This window comes from Sinocyclocheilus grahami, unplaced genomic scaffold (genome assembly GCF_001515645.1).
Source record: "Sinocyclocheilus grahami isolate Dianchi unplaced genomic scaffold, SAMN03320097.WGS_v1.1 scaffold188.1, whole genome shotgun sequence".
In the NCBI taxonomy this organism is placed as follows: Eukaryota; Metazoa; Chordata; class Actinopteri; order Cypriniformes; family Cyprinidae; genus Sinocyclocheilus; species Sinocyclocheilus grahami.
The window spans coordinates 54012-74299 of NW_015505367.1; the positions used below are offsets into that span (position 1 = coordinate 54012).

At 37.0% G+C, this 20288-nt stretch overlaps 2 protein-coding genes across 2 annotated transcripts; one reads left to right on the forward strand and one right to left on the reverse strand.

The window, feature by feature from the left end:
- The first annotated feature begins 8812 nt into the window (after positions 1-8812).
- On the forward strand, positions 8813-13973 carry LOC107594646 (phosducin-like). The gene is made up of 4 exons (XM_016284770.1): positions 8813-8901; positions 9945-10010; positions 10274-10422; positions 12933-13973. Exons 1-4 carry the CDS (start codon positions 8841-8843, stop codon positions 13449-13451), a joined length of 795 nt encoding a protein of 264 aa, XP_016140256.1. The 5' UTR covers positions 8813-8840; the 3' UTR covers positions 13452-13973.
- Positions 13974-14730: 757 nt separating this feature from the next.
- On the reverse strand, positions 14731-19864 carry odr4 (odr-4 GPCR localization factor homolog). The gene is made up of 8 exons (XM_016284809.1): positions 19763-19864; positions 19549-19686; positions 19407-19450; positions 19294-19324; positions 19068-19155; positions 18436-18621; positions 17600-17722; positions 14731-16817 (listed from the first exon to the last, which is right to left on the reverse strand). The coding sequence occupies exons 1-8, from the start codon at positions 19859-19861 to the stop codon at positions 16753-16755; spliced, it is 774 nt and encodes a 257-aa protein (XP_016140295.1). The 5' UTR covers positions 19862-19864; the 3' UTR covers positions 14731-16752.
- Positions 19865-20288: the final 424 nt, after the last annotated feature.

A 20288-nucleotide genomic window follows, 5' to 3' on the forward strand; every position in this document is an offset into this window, starting at 1 on the left:
CAAAAATATTATAGCCCCTTGCTGCAGCTAACCTTACTTCCACAGGCTACACAAATCAATATAAACAACAGCTGTGCATGCTCTCTTCACGCAGTTCTTGCATAATAATAATTTAATAATATAAGTATACAAGCACACCGCTCCGCTGAGAACTGCACTTATGCCGAGTTCACACTGCTTGATTTTCAAACTCGTCGGATCGCCGTTGTTTTCACACTGCGTGACTATCTGGGGTAGCATTCAGTTGCTGCTGTGTTCACACTGCACGATGGATCGGCGACGGGGGGGGTTTCACACTGCATGACTTCACAATAGGAAGAATCGCCGACAGCTCTGTCTGGTCCGCAAACTACGTTTCACAACAAAACACACGCGAGAAGTGATAAGGAAATAACGCGAGAACCCGCATGCGTCAGACCGGAGTTCTCCAGCGAGTTATTATCCAGTTATTAAAAAAAAAAAATATATATATATATATATATAGCCCGCAAATTGTCTGTGAGCTGATTTCCAGCTACAAGGAGAAAAAGAAAAACAGATTATGCAGGAGGGAGATGCAGGGAACAGGGATTGGGTGTTCTGCAAAGAGAGTTGGAGGTAAATCATTTTGCAGTAACTGTTATGCTGATGTTGTGGCTGGGCAAGCTAATGTTTGTGCTTGTTTCTGTATGATATAATTGTTCATATATCTATTAAAATACTGATATTCTGGTCTATAACTCCTCCCCGAACTTCCCTCTGCCCTGTATCTTGGTCTCTCATTGGCTGTAGGTCATCGCCAATGTAGTTTTCAGTCAGAAATCATTGCACACAGCGTGATTGTAAATCGCCGACAGCTCCAGAAATTTAGCATGCCAAATATTTCACAGGCGTCGGCGACGCATCTGCGATTCCCTCAGATCGCACTAACTCACACTGTGTGATTGTCACTGGCGTGAACGAGCACCGATTTCCCTCCGATTTTGGGCATTTGTCGGCGAGTGAAAAATCGGGCTAATATCATGCAGTGTGAACTCAGCAAAAAGGTGTCTGAACATGAGGGATAGTCCCTGATGAGATGGTCAGGTTAATGTGGATAATTTTATTTACGACTAAATTTCATTCATTTTACTAATAGTTAAATTGGGCAGGCCTTCACAAAATGGCGTTTAATTACAAAAAAAATGTAAATTGCCTTGACAAAAGGGCACTTTGGGCATCAAGGGGAAAGGGGCAGGTGCTCAAGCACCCATCGCACCCCCCTCTCCACGTGCCTGATTCGTGTGCGTGCGAATGGTTCAGATGTGTGCGCAGAAAACTTCTCACACAGAACTCGACTGTTCCGCAAACAATCCCGAGCGTCTTTTATGCTCACCTTGTGCTTTCCGGCAGTCCTTATATCTCTAGTCCTGATTAGGGATGTGCGGGTCTAGTCGACTAATGCCAAGTTCACACTGCACGATTTTAGCCAGATTTTTCACTCGCCGATAGGTTTTGCGAAATCGCCGACAAGTGCCCGAAATCGGAGGCAAATCGGTGCTTGTTCACGCGAGTGACAATCACACAGTGTGAATTATCAAAGACGCGATCTGAGAGAATCGCCGACGCCCATGAAATATTTGGCATGCTAAATATCTGGAGCTGTCGGCGATTCACAATCACGCTGTGTGCAATGAGTTCTGACTGAAAAACACATCGGCGATGACCTACAGCCAATGAGAGACCAAGATACAGGGCAGAGGGAAGTTCGGGGAGGAGTTATATGAAACGTAGTTTGCGGACCAGTGTTGCCAAATCCGCGATTGCCACCGGTTGTTTTTCATGTCAGCAGGTAGAAGCGACCCCAATAACGTGATATTTAGGGCCTGTAATGTGAATTGTACCAGGAGAACCCTGCCAAAATTTTTTTTATTTTATCCCTCGAAAGCAATTGGGCTATTTTCAGGCTAGTTTTGAGAAGTAATTGGGCGTGCTTTGTAGCGAAAACCTGGCAACCCTGCACCAGACAGAGCTGTCGGCGATTCTTCCTATTGTAAAGTCATGCAGTGTGTAACCTCCTGTCGTTGTTCCATCGTGCAGTGTGAACACAGCAATAACCGAATGCTACACCAGATAGTCGTTCGGTGTGAAACCAACAGTGATGCGACGTCTTTGAAAATCGTGCAGTGTGAACTCGGCATAAACGGTACAGCTCCTACTAGTCGACACTGAATACAAGTCGATTACAGACAGAAAAAAAACTAAACAAAACATGATTTTATCATTCCAATTACCATCGTTTTAACATTGCATTTAAAACATGTGAAATAACAAGTTAAAATAAAACGTTTGAAAAATAATACATTCTTTTTAAAAAGTTTATCTGGGCGGAAACAACATTTTTACCTCAGACCTCGCATGCGTTTTCTTCGTGCCAGTCGCGGCGAGTTCAAAAATGACCATGCGAAAGACAAGAAGGTGTGGGATTATTTTGAATTAGAAGGAAACAGAAAAGTTTTGTGTAAACTTTTGTGTCAAATTGTCAACCTGCTGACATGAAAAACAACCAGCGGCAATCGCGGATTTGGCAACACTGGTCCGCAAACTACGTTTCATATAACTCCTCCCCGAACTTCCCTCTGCCCTGTATCTTGGTCTCTCATTGGCTGTAGGTCATCGCCGATGTGTTTTTCAGTCAGAACTCATTGCACACAGCGTGATTGTGAATCGCCGACAGCTCCAGATATTTAGCATGCCAAATATTTCACGGGCGTCGGCGACGCATCGGCGTTTCTCTCAGATCGCGTCTTTGATAATTCACACTGTGTGATTGTCACTCGCGTGAACGAGCACCGATTTACCTTCGATTTCGGGCATTTGTCTGCGATTTCACAAAACCTGTCGGCGAGTGAAAAATCGGGCTAAAATCGTTCAATGTGAACTCGCCAAAACGAAGACCCACTTCGGTGGTGGTGCGGGATGTCCAGGCGCTTTCTGAAACTCTATCGGCTTGCTTTTCGTTATCTCAGCGTGCCTGCGACTTCAGTTCCTGCCGAGCGCGTTTTTTCAAATGCAGGAATTTTATTGTTAATCGCCTCAGGTCCCGTCTTTCAGCAGACCAGGTTGATAATTTCACTGAACAAATAACGCATGGTCTGAGTAAGTAAAATGGGCATGGTTGCATTGCTTTGTTTTTAGACAATATAGCCTACACGAAGTATGTTTTTTAAAAGCCGTTTTAATGCTATTTCTTGATAAACCTTCCTATTGTTTTTGACTTGTGTTTTAATATGTTGGCTAACGTTATATGAAGATGAAGATTATATTTTACATGTGGCATCGATGCATCGTATCGTCAGACATCGTATCGTTAAATCGATCCATATCGATGAATCGTTAAATTTTTTTATGTAAGGGATAATGTGCATCCAGCCGGTTATCTCATCTCAGAATAAACCCCGACAGGGTGATCAGGAGAATTAGAAGGAAACAGAAAAGTTTTGTGTAAACTTTTGTGTCAAATTGTCAACCTGCTGACATGAAAAACAACCAGCGGCAATCGCGGATTTGGCAACACTGGTCCGCAAACTACGTTTCATATAACTCCTCCCCGAACTTCCCTCTGCCCTGTATCTTGGTCTCTCATTGGCTGTAGGTCATCGCCGATGTGTTTTTCAGTCAGAACTCATTGCACACAGCGTGATTGTGAATCGCCGACAGCTCCAGATATTTAGCATGCCAAATATTTCACGGGCGTCGGCGACGCATCGGCGATTCCTTCAGATCGCGTCTTTGATAATTCACACTGTGTGATTGTCACTCGCGTGAACGAGCACCGATTTACCTTCGATTTCGGGCATTTGTCTGCGATTTCACAAAACCTGTCGGCGAGTGAAAAATCGGGCTAAAATCGTTCAATGTGAACTCGCCAAAACGAAGACCCACTTCGGTGGTGGTGCGGGATGTCCAGGCGCTTTCTGAAACTCTATCGGCTTGCTTTTCGTTATCTCAGCGTGCCTGCGACTTCAGTTCCTGCCGAGCGCGTTTTTTCAAATGCAGGAATTTTATTGTTAATCGCCTCAGGTCCCGTCTTTCAGCAGACCAGGTTGATAATTTCACTGAACAAATAACGCATGGTCTGAGTAAGTAAAATGGGCATGGTTGCATTGCTTTGTTTTTAGACAATATAGCCTACACGAAGTATGTTTTTTAAAAGCCGTTTTAATGCTATTTCTTGATAAACCTTCCTATTGTTTTTGACTTGTGTTTTAATATGTTGGCTAACGTTATATGAAGATGAAGATTATATTTTACATGTGGCATCGATGCATCGTATCGTCAGACATCGTATCGTTAAATCGATCCATATCGATGAATCGTTAAATTTTTTTATGTAAGGGATAATGTGCATCCAGCCGGTTATCTCATCTCAGAATAAACCCCGACAGGTATCAGGACCCCGACGCGAAGTCTTGTATCAGCCTGAAGGGGTTTATTCTGAGATAACAACTGGCTGGATGTACATTATGCCGCTTATTACACGGCTAAAAAGATTTGTTTTTACCATATATGTTGAAATTTATGCTGAAGTCTTCCATTGTAACACGCGGTGGTTAAGTGTTTTCAGTCACAAGATGGCGCCAGACAGTCAACAATAGCAGAGTGACCCGTTAAGCATATAAGTAGTACCGTCAAGATAACTCGTAGTACCCGGATGAGTGGTGTGTTATTCAATTTGGCGGTTGTTATCTGGGAATAACATACCGCGATTGACCAATCAGAATCAAGTATTCCACAGAGCCGTGTAATAAAACATTATATCATTTCATAATACGGTCATAAATTCTAAAAACAAAAGACTTGAAATGCTTGTTGAAATGTTTGACAGAATAATTGAACATTAACATGCTTGGTTTTCATACACACACTATTATACCAAAGTTTGGACACTTACTGAATTTACGCTTCCCAGGACCTGAAAACCTTTTGATTCACTTAAACTTAAATGCTTGAATTAATTTTTTGACTTTTATTATTTTAAACAAAAAGTAAGTTTAACCTAAATAAAAGGCTAAGAAAAGGTTTTACTGTATTTCATTACAACTTTTGACCACAGAGTGAAGGAAAAGTAGTCAACAAGTGTTCATCACAGGTCAACTCTTTTAGCACAGTTTAAAAATGATCCCAGCATGCACCTCATGAAGCTGTGATTGATGTAGGTCATAAAAGAGGCTGCTGAGGTATTTGTTTAGTGTATAATGGTAGACTTATCAAAGGATCAGAAGAAAAAGTTAAACAATGTGTAATGCTACACTGTTCCCACCCCTCAACAAAGTGTGTCAGAAAAGGGTGTGCGTAAACGGCTCAGAAATACGCCAAAGAAATGACTGTGCAAACAGCTGGTTGGCAGATTGCCCTGCTCAGATAAAGCATGAGTCTGCTGATATAACATCATAGTTGCTGGGAGGTCTTTCTGCTCCCCACTCACGCAACAGCTTTTGAAAGACATTTCAGTGGATTCTACCACCATCTAGTGATGCATGAAAAACATTTTTTACTTGTTAACTATAGTGTTTCCTTTTTTTCACAAATTGACCCCTCTTTTTGTCCCATTGTAGAGAGTATGTAAAGTAAGCTGAGATGACATAAGAAGGACATGGAACAACATGCTAGAATCACCTCGTGTGCAGGCAGGAGGGGATATCAGTCTGTACATCAAGTCTCTATCCCAAGAGTACCTAACCTAGGTGTCAGAACGCTTCACATTCATGTCATGACACATAAAGACAACACCAGCTTTGAGATGTAATTGCCAGCAACTACAATAAAAAAGTGAAGTTTATGAAGATGAAAAACACATTATGAAATTTCACTACAGAGTTCACTACAGAGTCATTCCTTATAGCTGGATAGTAATAAAATTAAAATATACTACTAAAATAAAATTTCTTTAATTCACAGACTGTTCTCAAAATAAATAAATAAAATAAGATAATAAATAAATAAAATGCAAATAAATATTCTTCTTCTTTTTTAAGACGTTTCCGTGACTTTTATAGGTCTTAAAAGGATGGAAAAGGGAAATTAGCCAAACTAAGTATGATTTCAACAGATATATCAAAATTATGACAATGTTATATTATAAGGTTATATCATTTAATAATAAATAAGGTTACAAAAAGTAATATATTTAAAATACATTTATTTCATACTAAGTATAGTTCAAATCTATTAACTTATTTACTGACATATCGCTTGAGACTTTACTGATATAAAAATTATAATTAAACTGTATTTGGAGTATCACTTGTGCACAATGCACATTTCTTAATGCCAAGCCTGAAATGTGTTTTAATGTCACTGTTGATGAGGATTATATCATTTTTGGATAATATGAGATAAATGTGAGATATTTAAAGTGTACCTGAAGTATACTTGCAATAGTTCCACTTTAGCACAATCAAATATACTTCAGTATATCTTTAGTTGGACTTCAGCTCTGCTTCCTCACAATTAATGTGCATTAACCCCTTAACTGTCACCCCCCATTTTTTAAAATAGGCATGAAAGTGCACTATCCAAACTTAAATAGTTGTAATTTATGAACACTTGGAATACAGACCTAAGGTTGGTCTCTTTTTAAAGAAGAAAATCAGCATTTAATGTCACTGTTGATGAGGATTACATAATTTTTGGATAATATGAGATAAATGTGAGATATTTAAAGTGTACCTGAAATATACTTGCAATAGTTCCACTTTAGCACAATCAAATATACTTCAGTATATCTTTAGTTGGACTTCAGCTCTGCTTCCTCACAATTAATGTGCATTAACCCCTTAACTGTCACCCCCATTTTTTAAAATAGGCATGAAGTGCACTATCCAAACTTAAATAGTTGTAATTTATGAACACTTGGAATACAGACCTAAGGTTGGTCTCTTTTTAAAGAAGAAAATCAGCAGATTATTGCAAAAGTGGAATTTCCAAAAATTAAAGTTATAGGTTTAAATTTACTGTAAATCAAATGCACTACATTCATGTTATTTTATTTTATTTATAATAAATATTTTACATAACCGGTTTTACTGTAAAACTGATATAAAATTAAAGCCTTATGTCTAAATAAGTTATGTTCCAAATTTGAAGCTGAAAAATTGAGGTTCCTGTGAGATTTTATTTAGGACGTCATACCACAAACAGCCACCGGGTGCCATCCAAACTCCATTGATTTTTTTTAAAAATGCATTTTTCTGTCACAAATGTCTAGATTTCTCTGTCAATATTACTTCAATATGACCAAATATGAGACTCAGACCTTTCCAATTATATGTTTTTTGTTAAGATTATAAAAAGTTTTGTTTGAAAAAGACCGTAATGCATTTTGTAATATGACACTTGACACTGCCCACTAAGGGGGAGGAGACCACCAAAAGATTTTAAAGTACCATTTCCATGGTAACGCAATGTCAGATTTCAAAATGGGTTTCACAGGATGAATCTCAGGCTTCTAAGCTTGAATGCTTCTAAGCTTGAATTATTTCCAGGTGTCACATAATTTATGATGATTACTAAAAGATTTGATAAAGAAAAAGACGGTGACAGTTAAGGGGTTCCAATTTAGCAGAGTTTAAGTTTAGTAAACTAAAAGTACAGTTGCAGGGTATTTTTATTTAGTACATAAATATGTAAATGTATTTTGAAACAAATGTATTTCAAATACATTTTAGTATATTTATTTTTCACTGTGTGTATCAATTTTAAAATACACGTTATGTCAAAATTATGACACTGTTGAATAATACTAACTGTTGGATACCGCTGAGACATGAAAGTGGCCCCATTTACACTGTAAAAAAATTAACTTAAAGAAAAAAAGAAAGCAAACAGTTGCAAAGCATTTTAAAAATTTTGCCAACTTTTTCCAAGTTAGAACACTTGTTAAGCCAAACTAACATTTTAAGTTAAACCAGCCTTCATCAGCATGTACAGTAAAACATTAAGTAGGCCTTATTTGTTAAATAGAAAGTTGAAACGAGAAACGAGTTCTCAGAATGGTTTAGTTCAATTTACACACATTCAATAATTACAGTGGGTACGGAAAGTATTCAGACCCCCTTAAATTTTTCACTCTTTGTTATATTGCAGCCATTTGCTAAAATCATTTAAGTTAATTTTTTTTTCCTCATTAATGTACACACAGCACCCCATATTGACAGAAAAACACAGAATTGTTGACATTTTTGCAGATTTATTAAAAAAGAAAAACTGAAATATCACATGGTCCTAAATATTCAGACCCTTTGCTCAGTATTTAGTAGAAGCACCCTTTTGATCTAATAAAGCCATGAGTCTTTTTGGGAAAGATACAACAAGTTTTTCACAGTGAAAAATTTAAGGGGGTCTGAATACTTTCCGTACCCACTGTACACAAACTTAACCTAAAAAAGAACACAAATCATACAAATGGTGACTTAAACAAATAAAAATAAAACACCAAAAACACTAAATAAACATTTTATCTTTCATGATAAAAGACAACTAAATGTACAGATCCTCATAATTCCCCATGTTTTGATCAACCACATAAAACTAAATTATTCAAGCGCAAGGGATTATGGGTATTCCAACCAGGCCAGCCACAATGCTTATCAAGTAGATATGCTCAGATGCAAGCTTTATAAGCTTTATTGAAAGCACAGTCAAACTGTCCAATTTACAGATAAATATTGCAGCATGTGTGTGACAAAATAGAAGTTGGTTTTCTTACACTGTAAGTGCCCGACTGTGTTTTGTCTGTTTGTTTCTCTCTGTGACAGGCTGGTTTAATTCCTCTACTGTAATCCTATTACATCACACCATATTATTACCGTGATGTAACCATGATGTCCATGGCATTATTATCTGAGACAGTAGAGACAGGTACTCACAGCAAACACTCAGGTAAGAATGACATTTTTCTGCCTATTCTGTTGTTTACTATACCTACATACAACAGATTGAAATATTTTAATTGTTACTTAAGCATGTTTCTCTGAGATACTACTTTCAGTATTACTGTATATGCAGGATGCTCAAACAATACAAAAAATGTGGTGCTTTTGAAACTGCTACAAGGCCTAGTTCAGACAGGACACTATGCTAAAACAAGAAAACCTGGTGAGCAATATATTTCACCTAATAATGCTTAATTATGCAAAATAAAACTCAATAATTTAAATTTTTGGTGTTTAGGTCTATAATACTGCAACAACAACATATCTAAATAAATACTGCCTAGGACTTAGATAGACCTGCTGTGCATGACAACTGCAACTAGCACTTTTGCAAATGGAACTTGTTGATGAGAGTGGAAATCTGAGGTAATCGACAAAGCAATCTGTAGGAGCTGGATTGAACAAGATTACTTCTGACGTATTTCTGACTACGTCTTGTTCGTAGAATCCAGTGTAATACCTGATCAGCACATTTCTTTGCTATGCTCGCATTCACATTGCTAGTGTTTTGAGAAAACCACACAAATGTAGGTGGTTTGTTTAGATTGAGATGCTCAACATTTCCTTATTCAGGTTTATGTACGTGTAGCATTAGTACAATACTTTTACACACAAGAAAACATTACTCACACCAATATAATCTGATTCTAATTCTAATCCAACACTATAAGAAAGTAATCTGCTAATTCCACCTCAACCTGGATAATTGTAACATACTCTGACAGTGTGAAGAGCTCATGCAACAGAAATAAAATCGACTTTGATTATGAAGACTAACTGCACTAGCGTAACCCATCATAACATAAAACTTCCCATATGTTTGTGCATCTCATATCGTCTGGAAATATAAAATCAGGTCATTTCTTAGAGGATGTTGCACAAACTGGGCATATTCAGATGGAACAACAACTTATTATTATTTAAACTGAAACCACAAGCACAAACAAATGAATAAAGACAAAAAAATGTCTCTGTAATTTCTATCATCAGGTCTCCTTCGAGGATTCATCATGTCAGGTTCACCTGAGATTGAGGAACTACCAGCAACACAAACAGGTGAAAAAAGATTTCATTACTGATATCGAAACAAGGAATGACTCTAGATTCTAGAGTATCACACTGATTGCAGAACACATCCTGCTAGCTATTCATTATTTTACAGTAATGATGAGGCAATACTGGAGATTTCACTCATTATGCTTTGATACACCCATGATTATCTGTAATTAAAGAAACGGATTTAACACGATTTATCCATCAATCCACTGATTGAAATGACAAATTCAGATCTTAAATGACAAAACACCTTTGCATCTCAGGGCCCAAAGGTGTGATCCATGACTGGAGGAAGTTCAAACTTGAGAGTGAGGACCATGAAAGCGTCCCTCCAAACAAGAGAGAGCTCCTCAGACAGATGTCCAACCCCAAACCCAGTAATGATGACACCCAGGAAAAACTCAACCGCAAGGTAACAGTAAAAAATTCCCAACTGACATTTACAGTGGGTACGGAAAGTATTCAGACCCCCTTACATTTTTCACTCTTTGTTATATTGCAGCCATTTGCTAAAATCATTTAAGTTAATTTTTTTCCTCATTAATGTACACAGCACCCCATATTGACAGAAAACACAGAATTGTTGACATTTTTGCAGATTTATTAAAAAAGAAAAACTGAAATACCACATGGTCCTAAGTATTCAGACCCTTTGCTGTGACACTCATATATTTAACTCAGGTGCTGTCCATTTCTTCTGATCATCCTTGAGATGGATACAGTATAACAAGCACAATAAAATGAGTCATTTTAATTCCAAATACATCCCATAGCTTACCAGCTTATACATAGCTACTCATTCTGTATAATTATTATTTTCCACATTTTCAAATGATAGTAAAGTCATCAAAACTGTGAAATAACATAAAATTATGCAATGATCAAAAAATGTTAAGTAAATATTCATGAGGTAATCACAGTGCTTTAAAAATTGTGTAAACTACATTACTATTTCTAAAAACTGGGGTTGGTAAGATTTTTGAATTTTTTTTTTTATCTCTTATGCTCACCAAGGTTGCATTTATTTGATCAACAATATATTTCTGTGATGGCAAAGCTGAATTTTCAGCAGTCATTACTCCAGGTGTCACATGATCCTTCAGAAATCATTCTAACATGCTGATTTGGTGCTGAAGAAACATTTATTAATTTTCAATGGAGAAAACACCCTTGCTGCTGAATAATTTTGTGGAAACCACAAAATATTTTTTAAGGATTCTTTGATGAGCAGTTCAAAACTACATCATTTATGTGAAACAGAAATAGTTTGGAACACTTTTGTTCGTTTTAATGCATCCTTGCTAAATAAAGTATTAATTTCCTTCTTTAAAAAAATCTTACTGACCCCAAACCTTTGAATGGTAGTGTATATGCTTTTCCTTCACTATTTGGTCTAATAACCATTAATTAAATTAAATTAATAAAAAAAATTATTAAAAAATTTAAATGTAAATTTTGTAAAGAAATTCATACATAAAGACAATTTATAATTTAGAGTAAACATAAAACTAAACGTACAGACCTCTGGGGCCATAGTTCAAACATGCACACCGAGTTTCATTCCGATTGGCCTCCATTAACCTTGTCTAATAGGTGCTCAAAATTCATTGGCTGATGGCGGCCATGTTTTTTGAGATCCTTATGCTGCGTTCAAGTCCTCCTGGGACGTTCGTACTTACGAGTTGACAAGTCGTAATTACGACGTCAGGTGCGTTCAAGTCAGTTTAGTCGGCACAAGATGGCGGTGTACCTTCTTTTAATAAATTACAAGAAAATACAACAGGGTCTGTTAACTCTGCTTATAGAAAATGAAGAGCAAAGAATTTGCATCAGGTGTGTTTTGCGTTTTTAATATTTTTAAAAAGTAATTTATGAAGCCACTTGAATCTGTATCACATAAAAACTTCATCAAAACTATCAATTTAAACAAAAATTTACCGTCAACTACAGACGCTGCATCCATCGATTCTGCCATGTTTCTCATTGACATGTCCCCAACTCGGAAACTCTGGGCTTAAAGAAAATTTCGAGTTTCCCACTCATAATAATGACTTTGTGGTGGCATTCATGTGCGTTCAACTCGTAAATACGATCTATCCGACATGACTTGAACGCACCATTATAGATGCTTGTGGCACTTTGGCCAAAGACACTGCATACCAATCGGACCAACAAGTGCATAGTTATAGCCATTTTTATGTTTTTTTCTCCCTGTTATAGAACCACCAAGTGGCCAGACTCCTCTGCTTTTTTGTCTTTTTACTGTGACCTCAGATTGAGCTCTTACATAGCTCTTCTGAGTTTAGCGAAAATATCTCTGAGTTGAAAGTTCAACTTTTTTGATAATTATTGATATTCACCATCTCCAGAGAATCTTTCTGCACTGGTTTCATACCGATCGTGTAGGACTAGTTCTCAAAAGTAGGTTTTACTTAAAAAAAACAAAATACCCCAAAAATGTGATTAAATTTTTTTCGTAGCGTTGTCCATTGTGAGCCAAGGATTCCAATGATATAAGACACTTGAGCCTGCCACGACCGGTTTAGTAGTTATGTTTATTTTCATACTTTTTGATCGCTGTAGTGCCCCTGTCAGGCCAATTGGGACGAGCTTTGGTGACATTGTAGACGATGTGACTACTACCATCCATTCTAGTTTCAAGTCTCTACGACTTACGGTTTGGTCTGCCCGATCAGTTTTAGGTGGAGAATGCTGATCCTTGGCCATTCAAACAATTACAATAAGGTTTCAGCTCTACGTGCTTGAACCCCTCATTTCAAGTGTTTAACACTACACTAACATGTTTTTAAGATAATCAGAATAATTTCAGAAACAATTCAATTAAATTTGTCGACTGGCAGTGTAGGAGTTGCTTTGCGTGTTTATTAAAATTGCTATGTTGCTATGTCTGACCACATGCAGATGAGCGTTCAGGAGTATGAAATGATCCAAGAAGAGGACGAAAGGTGTCTGCATAAGTATCGCAGGCAGTGCATGCAGGAGATGCATGAGCGCCTGAGTTTTGGGCCTAAATTCGATGCCGTGTTTGAGTTGGATAGTGGAGAGGCCTTTTTGGATGTCATCGAGAAAGAGCACCATCTGACCCTAGTGGTTGTGCACATCTATGATGACGGGATCAGAGGATGTGACGCTCTCAACAACTGCTTGACTTGCCTGGCAGCAGAGTATTCCACTGTCAAATTCTGCCGAATCCGAGCCTCTGCCACAGGAGCGGGTGAGCGTTTTTCAGACGACGTTCTGCCCACCCTGCTGGTGTACAAGGCTGGAGAGCTGCTGGGCAACTTTATGTGCATTACAAAGCATCTGAATGAGGAGTTCTTCGCTACGGATGTGGAGAACTTCCTAAATGAGTACGGCCTGCTGCCAGAGAAAGATTTTGCAGCCTGTCCCGTTGAGGAAGAGAATGCCGACGTAGAATAATTGAGGAAATTCAAAGGGTGGAAGTGAATTATATTAGTCAACCTGTCTTGTTTCAGAGATAGATGGAGTAATGACGCTCTGACTGGGCCATGACTTCAACAAACACGCACACCTCAAGGCATTTGCTAACACGTGATTTACAGCAGTTAAATACTTCATAGTGTTATCAAAGGCACACAGTCATGCTCGTTTCATTTGCCAGGGTTCCCACAAGTTTTGACTAATGAGTTTCCGTGACTTTTTCATGCCCTTTAGTTTGTGACTCCTGGATAAGGATTTAAAACAAAAGAAAACATTCAAATTAAGATTTACTCACTCATGAATCATTTTGACCGATTTATGAAGCAGATTTGCAGTGAAAGTGAAAAGACTCACAAGAAAGATTTGTCAGATCCACAGGGAAGTTCTCCACTGTATCACGACGCAGTGCTGGGATAAGGATAATACTAGGATAGGACAATATTTGGCTGAGATACAACTATTTGAAAATCTGGAATCTGAGGGTGCAAAAAAATAAAAAAATCTCAATATTGTGAAAATCGCATTTAAAGCAGCACTATGTAACTTGTGGCGCACTAGCGGTTAATAAACAGAACTGCACACATCCCGCGGAAGAACATTCCAACCGGAGCTACTTCTCTAAGTTTATGTCTACTATGGCGATTCACGCAGGGATGTGTTACTCCGCAGCGGTGACGACCCGACCAGGCTTCAATAGTCCAAATATATACATATATAAGTACATGTACTTATTATAAGTGTACCGTAGTGATTCGGAATAAGACAAAAACGCGATTTGGAAGATGAATTCATGATATACTCGCTCATTATATACATTTAGCAAATTTTGAACACAGAAAAATTACATAGTGCTGCTTTAAAGTTGTCCAAATGGAAGTTCTTAGCAATGCATATTACTAATCAAAAATTAAGTTTTGATATCTTTATGGTAGGAAATGTACAAAATATCTTCATGGAACATGATCTTTACTTAATATTCTAATGGTTTTTGGCATAAAAGAAAAATCGATAATTTTGACCCATACAATGTATTGTTGGCTATTGCTAAAAATATAACCGTGCTACTTGTGACTGGTTTTGTGATCCAGGGTCACATATGACTATTTAAGGCAACAATGCCCAAAAAATATTATTTAAAAAGACGAGGGAAAAAAAGATTCACTCACAAATCGAACATTATTATGGTTTGCGAAGAAGCTGATGGAATATTTTATTAAGGAGATCATATGTTCACAGGTTTGGGGTCAGTATTTTTTTAAAGAAGGTAATACCTTCATTCATCAAGAATGCATTTAATGATCAAAATTGATTGTAAAGTTATTTATAATTTTACAAAAAAAAAAAAACATTTTTATTTTTAAAGCATTACTCCAAGAATCTATGGGTTTGCACAAAAAATATTAGGCAACACAACGGTTTTCAATACTGACATTAAGAAGAAGTGTTTTGTGAGCACCAAAACAGAATATTTCAATGATTTCTGAGTGATCATGTGATACTGGAGTAATGGCTGCTGAAAAAATGCTTTTTCAAAATGCTTTGCCATCACAGAAATAAATTACACTTTAAAATATATTTAAATAAAAGCTACTTTAATTTGTAATTCACTCAATATGACAGTTTTATTGTATTTTTTATCAAAAGAAACGTCTTTCAAAACATACTGACCTCAAACTTTTAAAAAGTAGTGTACATTCATTACAGAAATGGAATTGTTTCCACTGACATTTTTCAGGTCTAGAAAACAGAATACAATTGTCTGGTTTTCTGTGATAATAGGAACTCTGATTTGCAGAGAATGAGAGTAGCCATCTTATTTAAGCATGCTTAGGCTTGCCACATGAAAGTCAAACTGTCACACTGTTCTTGTCATCCTTTGTGTATTGAGCCGCTATCTGCTTAATGAATAAAACATATGAAATAATGTGATTTCATATGGTGTAATGCTGCACTACATGACATCAGGGTGACTTACTTCAATAAAACACAAGAAAGGACAAGAACACTCCTCGTTCCTTTATGTCTTCATGACTAGTTTCGTGCTACAAATGCCATTCCAGGTAAAACATGTCCTGACACGTCCTCAACTAAATCACTGCTAAAACATACTCACAAATCCCAGGATTACTGTGTGTATGAGAGAGTATTCATGTGTAAGTGCTCGTTTGAAGGTGCATGTGAATGTGGTTTTAGGTCAGCGTAACATTGTTAAAACTAATGACGATGATGATTTTGGTACTTTAGAACAGGGGTCTTTAAAAGGGGGTCCAACAATTATGGTTTGATGTGAAACTAGAAAAAAAAAGAAAAAGAAGCATTAACTAAGAACAAACCTAAAGTTCCTCTAAATGTTTCAGGGCCCAATCACATTCAAATGTGAACAATTTTAATGGCTTTGCAATGTAGAAATCATAAAGTATGCATCAACCGCGGATCCAAGGTCTGAAAAATAATCAAGTCCCCTGATTTAGAAGGAAGGAGCGTCATTACCCATTCCATCATCACAAAAATAGTTTCCAGCTATTGTATTTCATGCCAAGGGCATTTTCCCTTCAGTTAAACTTAATATAACAGTTCCTTTATGCCTTTAATGCTGCGCTGTTACAGAAGCCAGAAGAAACTGGTTTGATAATGACAAGACAAATGGCACAATGACAATATACTGAGGGAAGCCACAAACATTCTATAAGAACACGTGCAGGATGACGACAATTAACCTTTTTCTTTTGATCTTTTATTGAGGCTGCATGAGTGCAAACATGCCACTAGTGAGCAATCTTCCAACAAAGAAAATTAGGAGGAAAGATTCCAAGAAAAAAAAAATCAAAACACATAATTGTAATTTACATTAAGTAACCAGTATATTATTACTCAATTAACAGGTTTGAAATGTATATTTTGATGGCCAAATATATGAGAACGTCGGGTTTGTCTATTCCACTAATTTCAGCTTCAACTTTTGTGACAGTTTGTGAAGTGTTTCTCAACGAACATTTAATTTCAGAAGAAAATGAACCCATCAGTGGGGTCAGACAGTGAACATTGGGGACATAATTCTCTAGATTGTAATTGTATAGTGTAACATTAATATTTGACTTGACCCAAATAGCCAAACCTATTGATTATAAGGGAGTCTCCATATACGTTTGCCTTATATTGTATTTTATATAATCCTATAATAGTCCAAATATAAAAATTATATTTGAAATCATATTTAACATCATACAGTATATTATACAAACATACACACTCACTCATACAAACATTTTTGCTATTTCCATTAACTGAAATACAATAGAGATGTGGCTGTGGCAAGGAGAGCAATGGCTGCTGCTACCGCCACACCTGCGTGTTTGAGAGAGAAAGAAAGAGAGGTCATCAGTCATCAGGAGGTGGAAATGGACCAATGGAAATGTGAGAATATCTCTAGGAATTATAGGAATCACACAAAGAAAAATATGGTCACATCAGGCCAACTAACAACCAACATGGAGTCACTCACACTGCATCATTATACAACCTATTGTTAACTACAGTCAAACCTACATTTATTCAGACACCTTCACATTTTCCACATCAACATATGAGCAGAACTCAGAGTTAAACGGTGTCAGAACAAATTGATAATGCCACATATTTTTGATAGAAAGGTATGCAATGAATTAGGTTGAATAGCTGTCAGCTGTTAAATTTAAGTACACAATTAGATAATACCAATTTAGGTAAACCAATTACCAAGCAATGCTTAATTCGGTCGCATTAGCAATTAAAGAAAAAACACTTAAGCAAAACATGGTCATGTCAAAGAGTCTGAATAATTTTTGGTCCCAGATTTGTATTAGTTTTCCACTGTATGAAGAATTATTGGGTATAATATGTCACAGTATACTTTATTTTACTATCCTCACTTACATAAATTAACTATAACGTCCTGTACCCCCTAGTAAAAAAAATATATATAAAAAATTATATCTGGTGTCTGAATAATATTTGGTTTGACTGTATATCGTTGAGTCCCATTTAATGCCATAATGGAAAGATAATTATTTATTTTATGAATAAAATTCATTGCACACAGAGAAAAAGAGAGCTATCTATTTAAAAATGAATAATTCAGAATAACTTACCAGCATAATATTGAGGGGCTTTCTGAATTCTGGGATTTTCAGCTTGGATTTCTGAGATGACATGCTTACTGGGATCATCGTCATGGCTGTAAGTTATCTCCGATCCAGAAACAGTGGAAAATACTTTAGAAAAAAATCATGCACAAACGTGTAAAAATTTAATGACTAGGTATCGCAGGCTTGTACCACTGAAGATGAAGAAATGACACAAGGAAAAAAAAAAAAAGAAGAGGAAAATAATCTCCTCTTTCCAAGGTGGAGGTTGTGTTGTCATAGAGACGATAATCCAAAATTCCCGGAAGGGCTTGTTATTAGAAGGGATCAGATATTCTATAGCCTGCGGCTAGTCATATTACCTCGTCCACATTTTTCCTTCTAACCATACATGGAAACCATTTGTGGGCAAACTTAAACTGGTTTGAACAAGAGGCAAGGTGTAGCTGGCTATTATTTTGGAGGAGAAATGTGGCAGGGTGTGTCACAAAAGGCCTGTATGCACCCATTTTGACAAGGTTAATCCTTTGGTATTCTATAGTCACACACCTATACACATTCTTTAACCATAAAGCTCCTACAATACTTGAGTTCAGTCATCCCTGAATCCTAACGACTTTGCAAGGACTTACTTGCTCTACATTGCACAATGCCCTAGTCACACATCTGAGGACCACTAAGAAAAGCCTAGAGGTGATACTTGTAAACCAATACAACAGTGAAATTCCATAAGTACTGACGCTTCATTATTCAAATAAGCCATGTTATAACATGAGACACGCTCAAATAAAGTGAGAGAATGAATTAACCCTAAAGTCTACTACTAAAAAATGGAAACCTACATTGATTGCTCTCCAAACTAGTATCTATGTCCTCTTCTGGCGTTTCGCAGTCCAGCATCTCTTTCAGACGCTCGGCCACATCAGCTGTACTTTCGTCTGGGAACATGTAGTCACACACAGACAGGCCAGAGATGGGCATTGGTGCAAACACACGTCGAGGAAGGGCCTGCTGCCCACTGCACAACCCTAGTGGGAAAACAGTGTGGGAACTTGAATTATGAATACATTGATGAATTATGAATACATTTATTTTTGTGCTACTTACAAAAGCTGTCACTCAATGAAGACAATTGCGGCAACCTACTGTCATCTAGTGGTAAGTTTGACGTTTGCAAAGGTTTGTTGTGGAACTGTTTGCTGTGGGATAGCGCACCCAAAAATCGAAGATTCTGTTATCATACTCGCACTCATGTCATTCCAAACTTGAATGACTTTCTGTCTTCTGTGGAACCTAAAACTATGTTGGTAACCATTGCAATGGATGTCAATGGGAACCAAATCTGTTTGGTTGCTAATATTCTTCAAAATATCTTCTTTTATGCACCGCGAGTGAGTAACTGATGACAGAATTGTCATTTTTGGGTGAACCATCCCTTTTAACAGCACATGTAAGACATGATGGACTACTGTACCTTTTTGACTCCCTTCATTTATTAAAAGATCTTCCAGAAACATCTCCACTCTGGAGCAAACCGTGTTTATGATGTCTCTCTTAATGGCCTACCAGTACAAAGGAGAATTTAAATCAGTATTAATCTTCTCAAAGACAGTAAATAACAGGCAAACAGGGAAAAAAAAGTCAGCTTTCTAATCATGACAAATATTGTGTGACATAATTTTCATGCTACGGCTGGTAACCAATAAATGGCTATTATTAAAATCCTTTTGTCTAAATAAATGAATAGTAAAACAATACAAAAATGGTTTTAAATGCTACAAATGAATTCAGGCATTACAACATCATAATGTACAGTATAAAAAAAATACAAAGACCTCCTGGTAACATGCGGGACACCTAGAATAAGGAAAGTCAAAATCCTTTACTGTACAACTAGACAGTAATACATTTCAAAGCCACCGTGTAAGTGGTAACTAAGACATCAGGCTAATCACCTGCTTGGCATGTTCTGTGACCCACTCCACATCAATGTCATCCAGTGGGCTGACCCCTCTCGAAGCCTTCGGCTGCCCCTCACTCTCCCTGTGAGGAGTCTGCACAGCCAGCACCACAAAATCTCTCTGAGGAGAGGACTGCGAAAAGAAAAGGTTAGGAAAAATAGTTGTGTGTACTGACATTATTAAATATAAATGAGTTTTGTTTCCTTACTTGGCCAGCCAGGAGTCCGGTCACACATGATCCAGGAGCTGCCTGAAGCCCACTAAGATATTCCTCCACAGCTTCATCTACAAAATAACTCCTACCCATTCTGCCTCTATACATACAAAAGGAAAAAATAATAAAAATCCAATATTGTGCAATATTAACCTGCTTGCAACTGTAAAATAGCAACCAAACATATGTTACACTTTCAAAACATACTGTGTCTTCATTGAGAAAATTGTGACATTTGGACAGGTATTGGAGTTAAGGGGATTCATTTTATTATTATTATTATTATTATTATAATTATCCGTGAAGTTCAAATGAGCATTTAAATCAGTGTCAGTCTTCTCAATGACAGTGAATAATAGTCAAAATTAAGTGTATTTAGTCAGCCTTTTGATCATGACAAACACTGTGAAATTATTTTCATATTATGGCCGATAATAAATAGGCAATATGCTATTTTGTCGAAATAAAACAATTACAAATAAAAGTAATTGTTTTAAATGCTAAAAGTAAATGTAGGAAT

Excerpts from the sequence above, each read along its gene's own strand:
- odr4 (XM_016284809.1), bottom strand. The coding sequence starts at position 19,861 with ATGGGTAGGAGTTATTTTGTAGATGAAGCTGTGGAGGAATATCTTAGT. Across the intron at positions 19,156-19,293 it reads TTAATAATAGCCATTTATTG|GCCATTAAGAGAGACATCAT; the intron begins GTTACCAGCCGT and ends TTGTACTGGTAG. Across the intron at positions 16,818-17,599 it reads AGCCCCTCAATATTATGCTG|GTGTGGCGGTAGCAGCAGCC; the intron begins GTAAGTTATTCT and ends TCAAACACGCAG.
- LOC107594646 (XM_016284770.1), top strand. The coding sequence starts at position 8,841 with ATGATGTCCATGGCATTATTATCTGAGACAGTAGAGACAGGTACTCAC. Across the intron at positions 8,902-9,944 it reads TACTCACAGCAAACACTCAG|GTCTCCTTCGAGGATTCATC; the intron begins GTAAGAATGACA and ends TTCTATCATCAG. Across the intron at positions 10,011-10,273 it reads ACTACCAGCAACACAAACAG|GGCCCAAAGGTGTGATCCAT; the intron begins GTGAAAAAAGAT and ends TTTGCATCTCAG.